The sequence below is a fragment of the Plecotus auritus genome, assembly GCF_963455305.1.
Source record: "Plecotus auritus genome assembly, chromosome: 4".
Classification (NCBI taxonomy): domain Eukaryota; kingdom Metazoa; phylum Chordata; class Mammalia; order Chiroptera; family Vespertilionidae; genus Plecotus; species Plecotus auritus.
This window is the reverse complement of record NC_137775.1, coordinates 22,802,923-22,822,784: the sequence shown is the minus strand read 5'-3', so window position 1 is coordinate 22,822,784 and position 19,862 is coordinate 22,802,923. Positions and strand designations below refer to the sequence as shown.

Genomic DNA, 19,862 nt, shown 5'->3' with positions numbered 1-19,862 from the left:
CTCTGCCTCCTCCTCTCCTTCCAGGACGCCCCGCGCTTCCCTTCCCACCAAATCCAGACCTCGGGGACCCCATCGCGGGGGGGGGGGGGGGGAGGGGCGGCAGGTGGCCTGGTGGCCAGGGAGAGACAGGGCGAGATCTGGCAGGACCCGGCCCGACGGCCAGGGCGGGAGCGCGGGTCCTGCCCCTCCCCGCGGGCGGGGGGCGCGGGCGGAGGGCGGTCCCAGTCCCAGGCTCACGCTGGCCGCCACCCCTCGTGCCTCCTCCCCGCTCGCCAGTCGGCGGGAGCCCAGGTGCCTGCGGGACAGGAGCGCGGAGGATGTGCGGCCGGTGGCTACTCCTGCTGTGGGCGCTGCTCCCCGGCGCGGCCGCGGGAGGCTCGGGCCGGACCTTTCCGCACCGCACCCTCCTCGACTCGGAGGGCAAGTACTGGCTGAGCTGGGGCCCGCGGGACGACCGGCTCGCCTTCCGCCTCGAGGTGCGCACAGCCGGCTACGTGGGCTTCGGCTTCTCGCCCACCGGGGCCATGGCCGCGGCCGACATCGTGGTGGGCGGGGTAGCCCAGGGACGACCCTACCTCCAGGTAAGCGCCCTCCCTCCCCGCGCCAGGTAAGCGCGCCTCCCATCCCCGCCCCGTCCCTCCCGACCCCGGAGCGGGCGCGGGTGCCAGGACCACCCTGGCCACCGAGACGGCCGCGCAGCCCCGCGCACTCTCCCCGTGGCGATCAGCTCCTGCACCCCGGAGCCCAAGCCCGCCGCCCCGCTCCCGGCCTCTGCCGCCGGCTCCGAGCTTTCGCCCCGAGAAGCTGCGCCCGGGTGACTCCAGGCAGTTTTCCGTTTCCGAACGCTTCCCTGTCCCCAGCACCCCACTGAATAGACCTCCTCATGCCACCTGCCGCGCATCCCCCTCTATTGCTGATGGGAAAGGAGGGGGGCCCCGGCTTTGGGGACTAACTGACGGCTCTCAGGGTTAGAGGGGCCAGAGAGTTTTAAGCACTTGGCTGACTTGCTGCCTGGGGTCGGGGTGTCTGAGAGAACTTCCCAAATCAAGGCTTTTGGGAAATCCCAGGCGCGGCGTGGTGCCAGCTACTTCTTCAGAGGGATGAAGGTACGTCTCCAAGATTCCTTTAGGATATTGCTAGTCTGAGAGCCGCTTTTAAAGATCTGCAAAACCCAGAGCCCCAGGCAAAATCCCCTATTAAGTGGCAAAACTTTTTCGCTTACCTAAGTAGCTAATAAAGCTAATTTGACGACTGGCGAATTGTTTCCAAAGAGCCCAAGGGGAGACGTTGCCTATTCATAGATATCTTTATAAACAGGAGGAAAGAATTTTGAGATGACCAGAGTGAGTACGTAGTTAGGTTCTCTGGAAATCTTTGTTTATCTGATCTTGACCAACATGTGGTCATTTTTCCACGATGACATAACAGCGTAGTGAATATAACACCCGTTGTTACTTATCAAAGTTTATCTAAAGATACTGCCCTTTGCTAAAAGTCTCTTGATTCAGATAAAAAACTCCTGGTTGTTTTGGCATTGTTTTAGGCTTTGATGATGTTAAAATCAATGTACCCCATAAATTTCAATGTGCATCTCTCAGTAATTGTATTCCTGGCTTCTAAATTTGATTTCTACAATGTTCTGACTGACATGCCATCAAATTTGAACCCTAATTCTGGCACTGAGCTACTCACAATGGCCGGAAATGAAGAAAATGATAGCAATTAAAACTTCATAACCACCCTCTTCTCTAATTTTTTCCCCATAAATTAATCCTTTCTTCCCAAACTAAGTACTCTACAACTCCAATAAAATAAAGTTTTATGAGGACTACACTCTGTTGAAGTCATTGATGTATAAATTTTCTTCTGCTGCAGCATCTCAGACATTAAATTTGTAAACCACAAATTTGACCCCCAAAACAGGCCTCACTAGCTGAATAACTTAACTCTCTTATAATAGGAGTAGATAGATAGTACCCAATATAAAGAGCTATCTGAGTCAAAGCTTTATGTTGTTGTGTTTTTGTTGTGTGTTTTTCTCAGGGCAGTAAGGGTTAAATACCCCTTAATTATCCTTGCATGTTTTATTCAAAGGGACATAGTAAATCTTACTAAGTTAATATTATAAAACAGGGTGTACTATCAAAGATAACTTGATATTGTTTTTCTCAAATGAGTAGCTTTTCTAGAAAACCCACTCAATTAGATATTAAATGAAAGGCCAAGAGTAGAATCCTGTTTCAACATGCCATAATGGGCCCACCACAAGCATAGACTTTGTTAAACTAAAGAGTATTTTCACACTGCTGGTGGTTCTTTTATAAAGATTGCATAAGAATTAATTAAGTGCTATTTAGGTTGATTTTGAACCATAGAACTTTACTTAAAATAATTAGTGAATACGTATCACTATGAGATACACCTTAAAATGGACACTTTTCCAATATATTTAATGAGCAAGAAATAGGATTTTTCCCTCCATTTTTATTCCTAAGGAAAAAAAAATTCTTATTTTCATGTAAAAATATAATAATTTTCTTAGTTGCCTGACATTTTTTACTATTTCATTTCCTTAAACAATCTAATCATTTTAGGACATATAAGTTACAATAAAATTATGCTAATCAATTAAGTTCAAAGACAATTTATTAAAAACCTCTAATAAAATGAAAGACATTAAAGACCAAGCTGGGTGATTCCATTTTCTAACAGTTGGCATTAAATCTACTCTGTATAAATTATTTGAAAGTCTTCATGCAGAGGGTGTGATAAGGGTATTCTCTGTGACTATACCCGAGGTAAGTAAGTGTTCTTAATCATAATATATGCGATTCCAATAGTAGACTTCGGATTTTGTGTAATTTTACTTCCAGGAAGAACAGACTTTATGTGAAACAATGAAACAAAAGCACTGGCTTTTGGGGCATCTTTGCATGTGCAGCAGCTACTGGTAGTAGGAGATGGTATCAGGCTGTATGATAATCTAAGATGACATCCCAATCACCTCTCCTTGTGGCTTATTATTTGATTTTATCCTTTATTTTTTTAAAATATGCTTTTTAAACTTGATTTTAGAGAGACAGAAAGAGAGAGAGAGAGGAGAGAGAGAGAGAGAGGAGAGAGAGAGAGAGAGAAGAGAGAGAGAGAGAGAGAGAGAGAGAGAGAGAGAGAGAGAGAGAGAAACATTGTTAGTTGCCTCCTGTATACACCTTGACCAGAGATTGAATCAGCAACCTGGGTATGTGCCTAAACTGGGAATCAAACCAGCAAGCTTTTGGTCCATGGAACGACTCTCAACCCACTGAGCAACACAGCCAGGGCCATACTCTCAAGTTTTACAGACTTGACTTCTAGATTTTTTTGTTCTTTTATTATTCTGAATTTTATTTTTCTGATTATTTTAACTTCTTTTCAGTGGAATGGTAACTGCTGAATAACTGCATAAGAGTAAGTTCCAATCAACCAGGTAAAGAATTGTTGGCTAACTAGATGTTATAAGTCGAAATGTCTATAGAGGTCAGAGAGCAAATGTAGAAGAGTGATGGGCTTGAGTGGAACACACAGGATGTAATGCCACAGAGTAGAAGTGATTGAGGAAACCAGAGTTTTTGCAAGCGAATTACTGTTATGTGTGGATGCAAATAAAGTATTGCCAGTTCTACTAGGTTGTTTTTTTTTTTGTTTGTTTGTTTGTTTTTGAGACAAGACATAAATTTAATTGTGTGTCTGTGCAATAAAATCTTCTGACTGCTAAATACTGGCCACAATTCAAGTTTGTACAAAGCACCATGTAATGTTCATATGCATACATGGTTTCCATTCAGATAGATCCTATGGACAACTTAGTCTGCGACCACGAGAAAAAAGCTAATATTAATAAAGAATCAGCCTCAGGAAGTTCCATGAGAGGCAGAGAGGTGGGGTCCATTTCCTTTCAGGCCAGGTTTATTCTGTTCCAAGAACATTCTGCCCAATGTCAGAGGGGCCCTCACCTATTGTTTTGGTTATTTATTGGTGTATAACAAACCACCCTAAAATACTGGCTTAATCCAAGGGTAACACTTACTTTGCTCACAGATCTGCAGTGTGAGCAGGTTTTAGTGGGGACAGATCTCTGCTCCACTTGGTGTCACCTCCAAGTGAATGGTTGGAATCATCTGAAGGCTTGCTTCACTCGCTTGCTTGACTGGCAGTTGACGTTGGCTATTGTCAGGGACCTCAGCCAGTACCATAGTGGGAACGTGCCTCTGCATGCAGCTTCTGGGCTTCCTCACAGCATAGGGGCTGGGTCACAAGAGTGAGCATCCCGAGAGGCCCTGTGGAAACTGTACAGCCTTTTCAACTTAATCTTTGAGTCCTGTAGAGTGTCTTCTGCTGTAGTCACAGTCCTACAGGATTCAAGCGGGGACAGAGTCTCCACCTCAGCATCACATTGTATGGAGGTCACTTGGGAATGAAACATATGAGTGTGGCCATCTTTGGGATAGACATTCTCCCACACCCATCCTACAGACTTGCCAGCTGTCTACATGCATGTACTCTCCTGACACGGCCGAGATTTGGAGGCAATGTTTACTTATTCACTTTCTTTCCTTTTCCTATCTCTCTCTCTCTGCCTCTCCCCCGCCCCCCTCCTGCCCACACACTACTCCACTACTATAAGAAATTAGTGAACACTTGATAATTTCCCCATTGTCCTTCTGTTCCATACTCCTTCCACTCACCCCTACCCTTCACTCCCCCAATGAGTTCTGAATCTCCACAACCCATCTAGTTCAATGATTGCCAATCACCCAATGAAACTACCTCCAGAGGGCAGTGTGACATTTGCTTGTGGGTTGGTGGGATGAAAACCCAGATTTAGTAAGTCCCTTAAAGGGCAACAGACTCAACTATCCCCAGAGAGGAGACATTATGAGAATTTGCCCTGCCCATTTTGTAACCCTCGGACCCTGTCTGGAGATATTTCCTGAAATGGTGTATAACCGGGTACTATCAAAATGGGGAAGAGAAGAGAGAAATATGGTTGTGAAGTGAAGCCTGTCTCCGTGTACGCTATCAGATAAATTGTTCTGGAGCGGCTTACACGTGGGGAAACGTTATTCCTGGGCTGCTGCTGAGGTCACTTTCTGCACTGTCTCTCACAGAATTGCCGGGGTGGGGGTGGGAAGCAGTCCTTCTTTTGGCATTGGCTTTTGAAAACCTCACCATTTTGTCTCAATGAGTTAACCCAGTGCTCACTTCCCTGATGGATCCTGTCCTTTCCTTGTACTTTGCCCCTCTCTGACACAGAGCAATCCCACCCACCGGAGCCACTTAGCAACTGTAAGTCCCCATGTGAGGCAAGTGATCTGGCTTGATGAATGCCCAGTTTGTGCGAGTTAGAGAAGAGGGCAGCATTGTCGGATGTGCTATTGAATTTGCACAAAATTGATTCACTCTTCCTTTGGGGGTGTAAATCGGTATGGAGGCCGAAATATGTGTCATCATTTGTTACAGCCTTGCTTGCCAGCTGTGTCTAACACTGAAGCCTCTCTGTGACGAGAAGTAAGTCTTCATTCAGCAGCAGGGTAATTGCTGCCCGGCTGTTCGCTGAGGGGCCGAGGAAGTGCTTGGAACTGATTTGAAATCACAGAAAACAGCCCTCTTTGTGATTAACGACGTGCTTCTTTTAAGTGCGCCCCAGCCAAGGGCAACAAAGGAATGTTTCGAAAGCAAATTGAAAAGCTGTAGGGAAAGATGAAGAGAGTGTGCAACCCTGCCACAGCTCAGGGGGCGCTTTGTAAAGAGATATTTGTAAGTCTTAGGATGATGCCCCAGCCCCCCTCCAAACAACCAGGTGACAAAGGGACTTCTCCCGACGTCGTGCTTTGTGCATTAGTAACGCTTGACACAGGGCGATAGTCTTCAGTGTGTGGTTCTCCCTGGCAGAGCAGATGATTCCATGCCAGCCCGAGGACACCCACAGACCTAAGAGCCAAGGGAACAATGCACCTGCATTGACTGACAGAGTTCAAGGCTTCAGGCAACCAACGGCAATTTTTGAATTCTTGAAAGGAGATGCAAGATTCCACTTCAAAGAAAGTAAATGGTAGTTTATTGATTCATCATTTGTAATAGAGCCCCATTAAAATAAAGTTGCTGGCAAAAGGGACGAATTCATTACACATCATCATGTTTCTGGAAATGTTTGATCCATATGTTAAAAAAACTGCACGCAGATGCCACACAATGCTGTTTATTGTAACTTTAAAACAATAACCAATACAGAACATTTAAAAAGAAAAATATTTCTCCAGGAAGCCTCTTCCAAACCCATGTCTTTATAACTTGTTAAATTCTAGAGTCAACAAAAAACATAAAAGCTACTCTTAAGGACAGTGTATTGCACATAAGCAGAGAATTTTGCAAAATAATTTCAAGTAGATGATTTTTGCTAATTCTAAATGTGGGATTTTATAGCTGAGTGCTATACAAATAATGAATAGACCAATTTAGTTTACTATTGAAGTCTTCTTATTGATCTAATAATCACAAGGAACAACAACAGCCTATAATTATTGGAATTGAGAGTCTAGGTTAGTGGTCAGCAAACTCATTAGTCAACAGAGCAGCAAACCGTTGCTTGCGAGCCACAGTTTACTGACCACTGATCTAATGTAAGCAAAACCTTCAAACAGTTCTTGCTTTTACAGGTAAAATATTGATGTTTTATGTATTTACTAGAGGCCTGGTGCACAAAATTTGTGCACTCGGGGTGGGAGGGAGGTCCCCCAGCCTGGCCTGTGCCTTCTCATAGTGCGGGAACCCTGCGATTGATCGCCCCAAATAGGGAGGCCCCACCCACCCATCTGGAGCTCCTTGATGGATTGCCCCAAAGAGGTAGGCCAGAGTGGCCACCAGGCCCTGCCTCTGCTTTGTGCACAGCCATCTTGTGACAGCGTGAGGGCATCACGGCGTGATGGCATGAGGACCACCTAGGCTTTTATTAGTAAGATTCGCTGCCTATCAAGAGCTCAGAGTTTGGTTGATTGGAGTTCCATAAAATATTACCCTCAAATCTCCCAGTGACCTCCCTCCTATTTTAAAGGTGACAAAACCAAGTTTGGGGTAGCTATTAAGTAAATGGCTTGTTGCCCACTGAGTTCCAGTTTGATGTTCTTCTCCTGCAAGCAAACTGTAGCTTACAAAAAACATATCCCAATTTTATTCTTGAATAGTGAAAGAACATGTGTAGTAAAATACATTTTTAAACAGATTGATTAAAAAATCATAGTATTTTTTGCTACTTTTGTTTCACTATAAATGTCATAGATGTACATTTCTATGATACGAGTTTTCATCATTGAGTTTTTAATGTAACCAACCAAACATGATGGTAAGTCCTTAAAGTGTATTATCTCATGTAATTCTCACAGTAGCCCTGTAATGTCTTATTTCTTCCATTTTGTAGATGTATAATCCTTAGCCTCTAGGTCACACAGCTTGGGGATCATTTGTGACTTTTGCTATTTCAGTAAAGTACTCACCTATAGACAATGAATGTTGGAATGCTCATTCGTTTATTTCATCAATATTTGCTGAAGGTTTATTGAACAAGTTCTAGATGCTGCAGACATAGCATTGAGTGAGATGAAGTTAGTAGTATTGTGGAGCTTATATTTTGGTGGGGAGTAGGGGTAAACAAATAAATAAATGGGCAACAAAAATATCAGAAAGTGATAAGTGCTGTGCCAAGAATTAGAATAGGGTGATATGTTAAGGGCCAGTGTGGCTATTTCAGATAAGGTGCTTATAATCAAAACATGAAGGAAAATAAGTATCCCAAGTTTTTAAGGTTATTTTCAAGATTAACCATAGTGTTTACAATTCAAAATGTTATATACTATGCAGAAGATTGTCTGGCATGGGCATCAAAGAACTCAGTAGACCTTGAATATAGGAAACTGCCTACCTGGAGGAAATATAATTAATACTTTTCAAATGTGTCTGAACCGCATGAGCTCTCTTTTCTATTTCTGTGGCATTGTTACACAAATGTTTAGTAAGCTCAGCGAGAGTCTTTCAAGCTTTGATGTAGAGACTTGGTGATTTTATAGAAGTTTTTAATACTAGGTGTGAATGTTTTTCTCTTCTACCCTGTGTTCTTCCTCATCTTCCATAATCTTAGAGAGCTTATAGATTTTGAGAAGCTAGACCAACAAAACCACATGTGTCTGAGGAAGATTTCCACCTTTTAGGCAATTTTTAAACTAAAATTTTCAAATATTAGTTTCTTAGATAAAAATAAATTGCTAGTTTCTTTTTTTCCCCTCCCCTGGCAAAGCCCATGCACTGACACTCACTCATACAAGGAAACTCATGGTAGATAAAACCCTAGAGAAGCTAGGCCTCCTGGTACTTTGGATACCTTTTGGTCAAGGCCAAGATAGATTTATGCTGTGGCAGATTAAAGTCTAGTGATGGGTAGTCAGAGCTAACAGTGAACTGAGAACTGGGAAAGATACTGCCTGTGTCAGGTGTTCTGAGATTGGTCTGCACAATAGAATCACTTGGTGTCTTTTAACTTTTTTAATGTCCAGAAAATTCTCTCTCTCCCCCATGCCAATTAAATCACAATCTCTTGGTGTGGGGGAGGACACAGACATTAATATATTTGTAAGTTTCCCCAGTGATTCTAGTGTACATACAAGTTCAGGAACTACTGACCTTGTGTGGTCAGGCTCTTTGGTAGGAATAAGGTGATTCCTTTATGGTCCACGTGGAGAAGCTTGGAAGATCCCAGGCATGGGGCATGGGGATGCAAAGCAGGACTCCATGCAAAGCAAGCCGGAGAGACCATTTGATGTTTGAAGCAAGAGCTCATATTTGGTATTTAAGATTATTTTGTAAAAACAAAAATAAAGTGGTTTTCCTAGAATGGAAATAATTGTGAGATGAGTTTAATGAATTGATTGATAATTCTACATAAATAAGTAGCGATGGAAGAGCTGTGGGTAGTGATATATTTCAAAATAGGCTGAACCAGAAATCTCTCTCCTCCTCCTAGCCCTCTACCATTCTTGCACACCATTAGTCAGTTGGAACAAGCTGCTATATATCTAAGCAACAGGAATATTTGCCCACACCGAGGCTAAAATATATGTTATATATAATCACAAGGCATCAGTGGAACATTAATAAAGGGATGTTCCAGATAATTCTCAGCCTGTATTTAAGCCAAGAAAAGTGTTCTGCTCTAAAATCTTTTATTAGAATTAACAATAACAAAATGGACCCCATTTGTATTTGGAAAAAAATTCTCCTCAAGTGTTTCTCCAGTTATATAAACACCTAGCCTTTCCCTTCCCACATTCTCTAAAGGTTATTAATAAGCAGTGAAATGCCCACAGCTATAGTTGCAGGAGGGAGAAAGAGGCAAAGTAGCAGAAGCGGTATGTAATTAGTATTCTTTACAAGTTGATGGCTGCCACATCTTCCGAGGTACCAGGAACAAGTCCATGTGCTTGGCAGGTCCCCCCAAAACACCTGCTGGATAACTGCTGAATGGTTAAAAGCAGGAGGTCGTTGCTGAAATCCCAGCACAGCCTGCTGCTCATTCATTATGTTGCCCTCAGCAAATTCCTTAACCTCTCTAAGTGACGGTTTCCTTTATGAAAAAGGGAATCATGATATCTAATGCATGGTTTTTGTTGTTGTTGTTTTAAACCTGACCCTCTTGCCCATTTTATTTACTTATTTATTAAAGTGTAGTTGACATACTATGTTATATTAGTTTCAGGTGTACAACATAGTGATTCAACATGTATATACCTTATGATGCAATCACCATAGGTCTAAAAGCTATCAATGACCAGAGTTATTACAATAAAATTGACTATATTCCCTGTGTAGTTCCAGTTATTTAATAACTGGGGAGATAATGTAACATCATGCATGGGGGTTTTGTGAGGAATAAATGAAATAAAATAAATGAAATATTGGCACATTGAAAGTACTCAATAAATACAAGATATAATATAATGAATCAATCACTTAGTAAAATGTCATCAGAAGATTACATGGAGACAAGTGTTCCAGCTTTTCAACATGGAAAAAGGTGTCTGTTAAATGTATAGATGGGGGAGATTGATAGAAATTTTGGGGAAAATTTGAGGACAAACTTTAAGCAATTGGTTTGTGAACACTTTACAATCTCTAACAACTAGAGAGTTTCAGTAATCATAGATTATACTGACAAGATTGCACTTTCTTTTGCATTTGATTTGCAGGGCCAATAATTGGGGTATTAAATAAATGGTGCATCTAATGATAGGTAATTATCAGGGTTTCTCATGATGTTCTTATAGAAGATGGACTAATAAAGTTGAATTAGTTACAATCATAGGTATTTAAACATGCATACCCAAAATATGTTGAGGCTACAGAATGAGGACTAAAAAGAAAATAATCTTTAAAATAATGAAAGGAAACTAAGTTAAAAGTTCAATGAGAATACAAATAAAGTTAAACACTTGGTTAAAAAATGGTTGTGTATGCACAAAAAGTGTAAAATTGGACTTAATTGGAATTCATTTTTTATATGAAAAAGAAATAGTTCATTTTAAAGTCAAAAGATGGGCTTGCTAAACCCAGAGATGCAATATTAGCCTGTAAACTCTACTTCTTATATCAAGGGAAGTAATATTGATACCATAATACTGATAATATTGATTCTGTACTAGGTTAATCACACCAGAAGAAATCTTCTAGAATAACATTTTTAAAGGATGTGTGGGTGAACTGGAGAAGTCTATAGGGGGGTTACAAGAATGGTTGAAATATCTGGAAATTAGGTACCTGAGTAATGGGAAAAGGCTGGCAATGCTGTACCTGAAGAAAGAACAATTAGGAAAGACACGATGATTGTCTGAAAGAGTGGACAGTCTTCCTCAAGCCTAGAAGAAAGAAAAAAGACCCAGTTAATATACATGAAAGGGTAGAAGATAGTAGCTTTATATGAGAAATACATTTCTGACAATCAGAGGTATTTAACTTAAAGGATTTGCCTTGTGAGATTGTAAGTTTATGAACTTTGTCACTGGAGGCATGAAATACTGTGATCCTCTTAAGAAATATTTTTGAGAGAAATCCTCCTTTGTGGGAGCTAGGATTTAGGAAGCCTTCAGGTTGTCTTCCAACTTGAGTATGATGCTGAAAATAATTTTACTCCACATTCATGCTTTTAGGTTATGCAATAAATTAATAGAAGGGAAGACATTAGGAGCTGTGAAACTGTCTTGTTTTTAACCTGCCACCACTCTAGCTGGAACCACTGGGACCACTTGCCTAACTATCTTTCCGACCACCACTCTTATTCCTTCTTCTCACCATTGTCTACTTGTAGCTACAGTAACACACACACACAAACACACAAACACGCATGCACACACACACTTATGTATATTTTTCATGTCAATCAGCATATGCCACTTGCTGCTTAAAGCTCAGATATCTTTTATATAAGCATAGTATTCGAATTCCCTATAATGACCTACAAGGTGTCACATCTGGGGCCTCATCCCATCCTTGTTCACCTCATGTACTGATCCTGAGCACTATAGTTCAGCCAAACCAGCTCTTAATTGCTTTATCAAATTGGATAAACTCACCCTCACTTCAGGTCCTTTCCAATAGCTGCTCTGCCTTCCTGGAATCTACTTCCTCCACACTTTTTGTGTGTGTGTGTGTGTGGCTGGCTTCTAATTGTAGTTCATTTCTCAGAGTTAGTATCATTCCTCAGCAGGGACTTTTCTGATCACTCAGCCCAAAGGCTTTCCATTCACTTTCTATAATCTGTTTTATTTTCCTACTAGTAGCCCTGCCCACGAATCTGTGTGCCAGTAGGTCGCTGCCACCCTCCTGTAGCTCCCCCGCCCCCCCCCCCATAGCTTGCTGCCCTGCCCCCTCCTGTCACTCTCCGCCTCCTGCTTGCTTGCTGCCCTGCCCCCTCTTGGTAGCTCTCTGCCACCTGTTTGTAGTTCACTGCCCCACCCTCCTGCAGATCTGTGATTCAGTCGTTACACAGTCGGTCGTTACACCTCATGGTGTAATGGATAATTAGCATATTCCTCTCTTATTATATAGGACTAGATGCCCGGTGCACAAAATTCGTGCATGGGGGGGGGTGTTTCTCAGCCCAGCCTGCACCCTCTCCAATATGGGACTCCTTGAGGGATTTGGCCTAAATGGGATTGGGCCTAAATGGGCAGTCAGACATTCCTCTCACAATCCAGGACTCCTGGCTCCCAACCGCTGGCTTGCCAGCCTGTCTGATTGCCCCTAACAGCTTCTGCCTGCCAGCCTGATCACCCCCTAACCACTGCCCTGCCAGCCTGATCGATGCCTAACTGCTCCCCTGCCAGTCAGATTGCCCCTAACTGCCCTCCCCTGCTGGCCTGGTAACCCCTAACTGTCCTCCCCTGCAGGCCTGATTGCCCCCAACTGCCCTCCCCTGCTGGACCAGTCACCCCTAACTGCCCTCCCTTGCCAGCCTGGTCCCTCTCAACTGCCCTCCCCTGCAGGCCTGATTGCCCCCAACTGCCCTCCCTTTCAGGCCTGGTCCCTCTCAACTGCCCTCCCCTGCTGGCCTGATTGCCCACAACTGCCCTCCCCTGCAGGCCATCTTGTTGTGGCCATCTTGTGTCCACATGGGTGTGGCCATCTTGTGTGTTGGAGTGATGGTCAATTTGCATATTACCTCTTTATTATATAGGATAAGCACTTACTATCTAAACATTTATTGTTATATTGTTATTTAAGTTTTAAAAAGTATCTGCACTCTCCCCCAACTAAACAATAAGTTTTATTATGGTAGGGACTTTGTCTACTATCCTATACAATCATGTACCTTTAGCCTTACAAAACAGGCTGAGGAATAGTAGTCACTCAATAAAATATGTGTTGGAAGAAAGAAGAAGAGGGAAGGAGTGATGAAGGAAGAAAAGAGCTTTCTTCTCAAAATTTATTCTTTGCATAAACTCGTCATAGACAATTAAGAGATGTCATCTAAAATTTTCTAAAAATTATGGTGATGGGATAAGACAAAGGTAAAATAATATTTTATTTCAATAGTAAGGTCTGAAGTTGCTTTTTTATTGAAGTTTACTGTTAAGGAGTCAAATTTTAATTTTTCACTGTGTCTCTGATACTTCTATAATTTTAGAACAGTATCAAATTACAATAAAATGAAGATGAGATGATTGTGGGAGAGAATTAAGGATGTGTATTTCAAAGGTGGCACTTATAGAACAGATTGCTCAGGTGGGCCCCTGCATGGAATGCAAGTTAATAGTGCTCCGATTTTGGCACTCTGGTAGCTGTTTAACGGATCAGTTTTATCTGAAGTGGTTTTTAGGAGGCAAGCCCCTTCCATTTTGACATTTTGTTCAAATTTCTAAGATTAGTGAAGAAATAACTTATTAAAATCAGTTGATCTTGAAATTCTGAAGATTGTTTACTGGTATATAGTTTGTTTATAGTTTTATGATTTTTTAGGACCAAAGATTCCCTTTACCACAAAAATATTTATCATTTTACTATCAATATTATTTAATCACCATGATACTTATTATAGAAATTGCTATTACAAGCAAATGTTTGAAGGAATAGGCTTTTGAGATGTAGAAAAAGAAGAAAAACTGCAAGCACCTGTTGAAGAAAATGATGACAGATGGCAACATTTTTCTCAAGGTTTTCCCCGCAGCTGTGCTTACATTCATTTCTCCAGGCTGACCAGCAGTTTATTCATATCTTTTATTACACCATTGAGTTTTCACTTTATCCTGTTTAACATAGCACCAGTCAAAGCTCTCTTCTGTTACAGAGATTGTATTCAAGAGAGAAAAAAAGACTGACAATGAGTGAGAATCATTTAACATCTGTGCAATCTTGTTTTTTTAACAAGAGGTCACAGCAATCTTGTAGGATATAAAAGCTAGCTTTTGGGGGGCTGTTATGTTAGCTGGAAAGTGGCAGCCTGTAGTAGTGCTCTCATGCTTAATGATAAATGCCAACTTCTGATAATGCCGACTTCACAGTTGCCACACAGCAGTTTGAAACCTTAATGATATATTTCATAATTTTTTCAAAGCATAAAATGTTCAAAAGAAAAAATAATATCCTGTGAGAACATGTTTCAGGAGTAACATTTTTTATGACACAACTATAGACTAACTTTATTGCCAGATTTTAATTATTAACTCAGATTTTCAAGTGTAATAGGTAATATTTTAACTTTAAAAAGTATAAACAGTATTTATACTTTTTAATTAGTGTGATAATCCACAATAAAAACAAAACTATCTCAATGATGATTCATATTGAAGCTGATCTTAATGCAGATAGTTGTGTTGGAATGATTGACCTCCACATAAAAGCCATTGATCTCAGGTAATATTACTTCACATTCCACTTCACAGAACATTACAACTGAATAAGTACAAAGAAGAAGGGCTTCTGTGTACCAGCTTTTATATTTACATAATTAAAGCATCTTCATATTTTTATTCTTAAACTCTTACAAAACCCCTACAGAATCATGACTTTCCAACTCCTCCTCAATGCTCTTGCCTTCAGAGTTTGTTTTTAATGACACTTAATTGGAACCTACTTTTTTTTCAGTGTTTTATGTGATATTTATAAAATATACAATATATTTAATACATATATCGTACAATTGGATTTTTATAATGGCTGCTGTGCCATGACAATGAGAGTTCACTGTGATCAAATTCTTACTTTTATTGGAAAAGTCCTGGAGTATCAAGCACTATAGGAAGATAGCAGAGGAATGGCCTTCACCATGAATTTATAGTAGAGCTGCATCTGGGTACATTTGCTAAATGGGACTGAAAGTGGGGGTGAGAAACACCATTCGGTTCTAATTCTAAAGGTGAAAATCAGTAAAACTGACTTGGGAAATTTTTAAAAAAATATTTCATAAGTACTAGTATGGTTTTGTGAGTATAAATTTATAGGTGATGTTATCGATAGTCAAACTCTTAGTTGGTTGATGTTTTACTGTCAATTCATTCTCTATTTTTTCACCTTACAGGATGATAGTTACAAATAACTACTCCACTTAAAGATTTATTTGACTAACTTTATCCCTTTGTTACACTGTCAGGAAACTCTTAAACTCACTAAACATACTTTTGAAGGTTTAGCCAGTTTGCATGAGGGTTTTTAAGGTTGACAGGTCTTTGGGTGACTTATTTTCTTTCCTCTTTCTTTTCCCTTCTTCCCCTCCCTCCCCTACTTCTTTTCTTCCTCCAAGCAATAATAGTTGAATGATAGGAAATTTGGGACCTGGCTTTTTTTCTCTTCTCTTGCCTCACTTAATTGTTCTTCTAAGGTTTGCCAATATGCCATTTTTTATTGTATGATACGGACTTCCTTAAGACTGTGTTTGATTATAGACCATGTATTTTATTAATACAGGGTGAAGGAAGAAAAAAGATGCTACTGGGGAACATTTTGCTCCCACCAAGTTATTCCTTTATCACAAAGATGTGAATATTGGAAGATGGTGCTTATTTTCATTTAGAATTAGCAAAAAGAAAGGCAGGATACTCCTTTTAAAATCACGCATACTTAATGAGCCTCTGCTCTGTGCAAGTCACTCTGTTAGGCACTGAGGATATAAATTAACATTAGAAAACATTCTAAAACATGGTTTCTCTCTCTCAAATCTATTTTTTCTTTGCTTTACAATAAGTAGGGAATGCCATTCAGTGTTAAAGGATTTCAAAGACTGTTTGCATGCATGAACTTTTTTATTCCTAAATGCTGATGTCAGTCTCATAAGATTCATGTCCATTTAGGGCCTAAAAGGTTGTAACAAGATCCCCAGAGTTCAGTGCCAGATGTGTTTGCATGGCAGATCATGCAGACCCAAACTCATTCTAGCATCTGGTTAAACACATTCCACTTCAGATCTTAACCATATGTAAATATAATTGAAAGCAAGTGAAAAAATAATCTGTTGTCTCCCTCTTCTTGTTCTATTTACAATGTAAACAACTACTCTAAAGTTACAAATTAGTAACTGGGTTAACAAGATTAGGTATCTATTTCTGTGTAGTTGTCTCATGGCTGAGAAGATAGTGCTGTGTCTAGAATATATTGCATCCTACATGGGAGTGCAGGTAGAAGAATATGGATTCAGAGAGGGAATGGTCACTTCCAGTTGGAATGATCAAAGAAAACTTTATAGAAGAGATAAGAGTCATGGGTCTCAAGTACTTCAATGGGTGGAGTTAGTGGAGAACAATCTCAGTGCAGGGAGGAAAGCAGGGGAGATAGAGAGGAACAATGCGAACAAAAGCAAAGAGCTGGGAAAAGGCAGAGTATTTAAGGGGAATAAAAAATAGATAATAAAGATCATGTGGTACGATTAATGATAGTCATCCTGGAAAATCAGGTGAGACTAAATTTTAGAGAAACTTCATCTAAGTTATAGAACTTTGTATTACATACTGTCGAATTAGATCTATTGACACACTGAGAATGAGTTTGAAGGAAGAACCTGACAGAAATATGTAGGTGGTAGAGTATGAACTGAGACCAGAAAAGCTGTAATGGAGTGGAAGTAAAAGGTGGGTTATTTTTTTCAAAGGAAGACATGATAGGAGCGGGGCTATCTGTGAAGTTGTAAAGAGGAAGAAGTTAAAGAAGACTATGGTTTTGAATTTGGATGGCTGGGAGAAGAGCAGTATAAGTAAAGAAAATAAGCTTACAGATTGAAGGTGAATATAATTTTGAATATATTGCATTTGAGATGACAAAAAGACTTCCAGGTGAAGGTATCCAATAGACTTTTGGATATGTGATACTAAATACAGGTGATGATTGGAAACTCTTGGAGTATATGAGTTTCCCAAAGGAAGGAATATGAAGACAGAGGAGTGTAATGTCAAAGAGAGAACTTTAATGTCCAAGTTAGGGGATGGGAATGACAGAGATAGGTATCAGAGGTGGCAATCAACAGTAGAGACTTCTAGAAGTGGAGAATGTGGACATTCTTACCTTGTTTCTAGGATTTACTTGTTCCAAATTTAGAGGGGGAAGAATTCAGTCTTTCATCATTAAGTATGATGTTAGCTGTAAGGTTTTTATAGATGCCCTTTATAAGTTTAAGGCAATACCTTTCTATTGGTAGTTTACTGAGAGATTTAACCATGGATGAATGTTTCAAATGGTTTTTCTGCATTTATCAAGATGATCATATGGTTTTCTTTTTTAGAATTTTGATACAATGAATTGCATTGATTAATTTTCTAATGTTGAACCAACTCTGCATTGTCATGATATAGTATCCTTTTTATATATAACTATTTGCTAATATACATTTTTTAAAAATGTGCAGGTAGGCTCATGAAAGAAAGTAATCTGTAAATTTTCTTGTAATGCCTTTGTTCTGGTATCAGGGTAATGCTAGCATCAAAAAATGAGTTGGGAAGTGCCCTTTCCTTTTTATTTCCTAGAAGAGTTTGTGAAGGATTGATATTATCTCTTCCTTAAATAATATTTGGTTAAAATATCAAGTAAAAGCACTTTGGCTTAGAATTTTCTTTGTAGGAAGGTTTTTACCCATAAGCAGATTATAGGGCTATTAAGAGTATCTCTTTTTCAGACTAAGTTGCTGGTTTGCGTCTTTTTCGGAGTTTGTTTCTCATCTAAATTATCCAAGTTTTATGTATCAAGGTATGCATAAAATTATTAACTTTTTTATGTATGTAGGATCTATTTTAATGTTTATTTTTCATTTCATTTACATCTATTTGTTTTCTACTTGTCCCATCTGCTTCTTGTTTTAATTTTCTCTATTTAGGATTTCTTTTCTTCTTATTTTTTAAAATATATTTTTATTGATTTCAGAGAGGAAAGGGAGAGAAAAGTAGAAACATCAATGATGAGAGCAAATCATTGATCAGCTCCCTCCTGCAGGCCCCACAATGGGGACCAAGCCCACAACCTGGGCATATGCCTTTATTGGGAATTGAACCGCGACCTCCTGGTTCATAGGTTGTTGGTCAACCACTGAACCACGTCAGCTGGGCAGGATTTCATTTAGATTAAGTATGTTTTATGATTTCATAAAGTAGGTATTACTTAGGATAGAAAGAAGGCACGCTGTGTGTTCTCACTGAAATTCTCTCAATAAAATGAGATGTATGATCATAAACTGAGGGTGGGGAAGTGTTGGCATCTTATATAGAGAAGGTTTATATTTGTCTTGGGCAGTTTCCTGAGAAAACAGCAAGAGAGTAACAGATTTCCGCATTAATAAGGGCCCCGCTGAAGTAGACACGTAACTAATAATACTAGTTGGACAGCTAATCTGAAGATATGTTTCCAAATAAGCCTTAAAATTTGAAAAATGGAATGTTTTGCATTTCAATTTTAGTGTTAATCAAATCCATTCTGTTTTCCCTCATGAAGGTTGGAGATATTAGCTCTTTTAGACAATCACATTTTTTCCAGGATCTGGAATCTCGACATAATTGGCAGCTGTCTTTTCTATATATTGAACATTTACAAAAAATGTAAACTTAGCAGTTTACACAGGGCAGATGAGCCATAGGATTGCTAGTGAGACCTGAGGGAAGTTTCTTCCATTTTCTTTCTCAGAGCTAGGTTATCTGAAAAACCAGAAAAAGTAGAATAGCTGGAAGGAATTGGTATTGGTGAATGGAAATAGAACAAAGGGAGAACTGGCAAGCCAGCTGGATGGTTAGAGAGACTAATGGTTGTGGAAACATGTTTGTAAGACCAGGGTAATTATTCTACTCTTCGAACTGGTTACATTTTGTACTGTATTCTTTTTGTTTGCGAAACTGTGATTGCTTGATTCATGTAACGAAATATGAGCTTAGTATAAAGCACAGTTCATTTATCTAAATTCCCTGTTGCCTATTGACACTGTTGTTTCATTTACATATTGAAAATCTGTGTAATTAAAACTGGGAAAAATCTCAGTTTTATAGGAATATTTCATTTGAATTGCTCTCACAATTACAACTAGTTCTCAAAATATATTTTTTTACAAACCCCAACTTTAACAGTAGGAAAAGTAAGATTTTATGTGAAAAACCTGATGTATACATTTTTTTTTCATAGAAAAATGAACTAAGTCATACTTTTCCTAAAGTGGTTACTACAGTTAGAACAGGCTGCCTGCGTTTGAATACTGGCTTTACTACCACTTATCTGCCACGTGGTCCTGGGCAAGATGCTTCACCTCTTTGTGCTTCATTGTCTCATTTGTGAAATAGAGTTTTATCTCATAGACTTGATATGAAGATTAAATGAGTTAATACATGGAAAATGCTTAAAGTGGGCTTAGGGCATAGTATGTTCTCAATAAATTGTAGTTGTTACTGGAGTGAAAAAGTTAGGCTCTGAGCATTGCCAGTAATGTGGAGTTTGAACAATGTCTAGATCTGGGATCCTGGATGTCAAATTTACACACACATGATATCAAGGTACTAGGAATAAAAGTTTCAAATGCCATCCATTTGAGTATGACATTTATTGATGGTTTAAGGTGTTTATTTTGTATACTGTATCTTCTCTCCCAAACATAGCAATCATTTCTTCAAAAGTAATTTTAGTGTTAGTAAAGGTTAGTATAATTATGTTTTAGTATGTATATTCTAAAAAAATTCTTTGCGATTTACCAAAAATAAAGTATCATGATGTACTGAAAAACCAGAATAGTTAAGGCAAAATTTGTGTCTATAAGTGATGAAAATTAACAACATGATCTTTATAACTCTCAATATAGTAAGCTAATGCTAAAAGGCATAGGGAAATATTTT

General features: G+C 39.7%; 1 protein-coding gene across 1 annotated transcript in view; it reads left to right on the top strand.

Annotated features, from left to right (window-relative positions):
• The first annotated feature begins 295 nt into the window (after positions 1–295).
• Positions 296–19,862, top strand: part of MOXD1 (monooxygenase DBH like 1) — an 85,536-nt gene continuing 65,969 nt past the window's right edge. Inside the window, exon 1 of the mRNA XM_080664041.1 lies at positions 296–581. Within this exon, the coding sequence (XP_080520167.1) occupies positions 318–581 (264 nt within the window). The 5' untranslated portion in view covers positions 296–317. The remainder of the gene's footprint in view (positions 582–19,862) is intronic.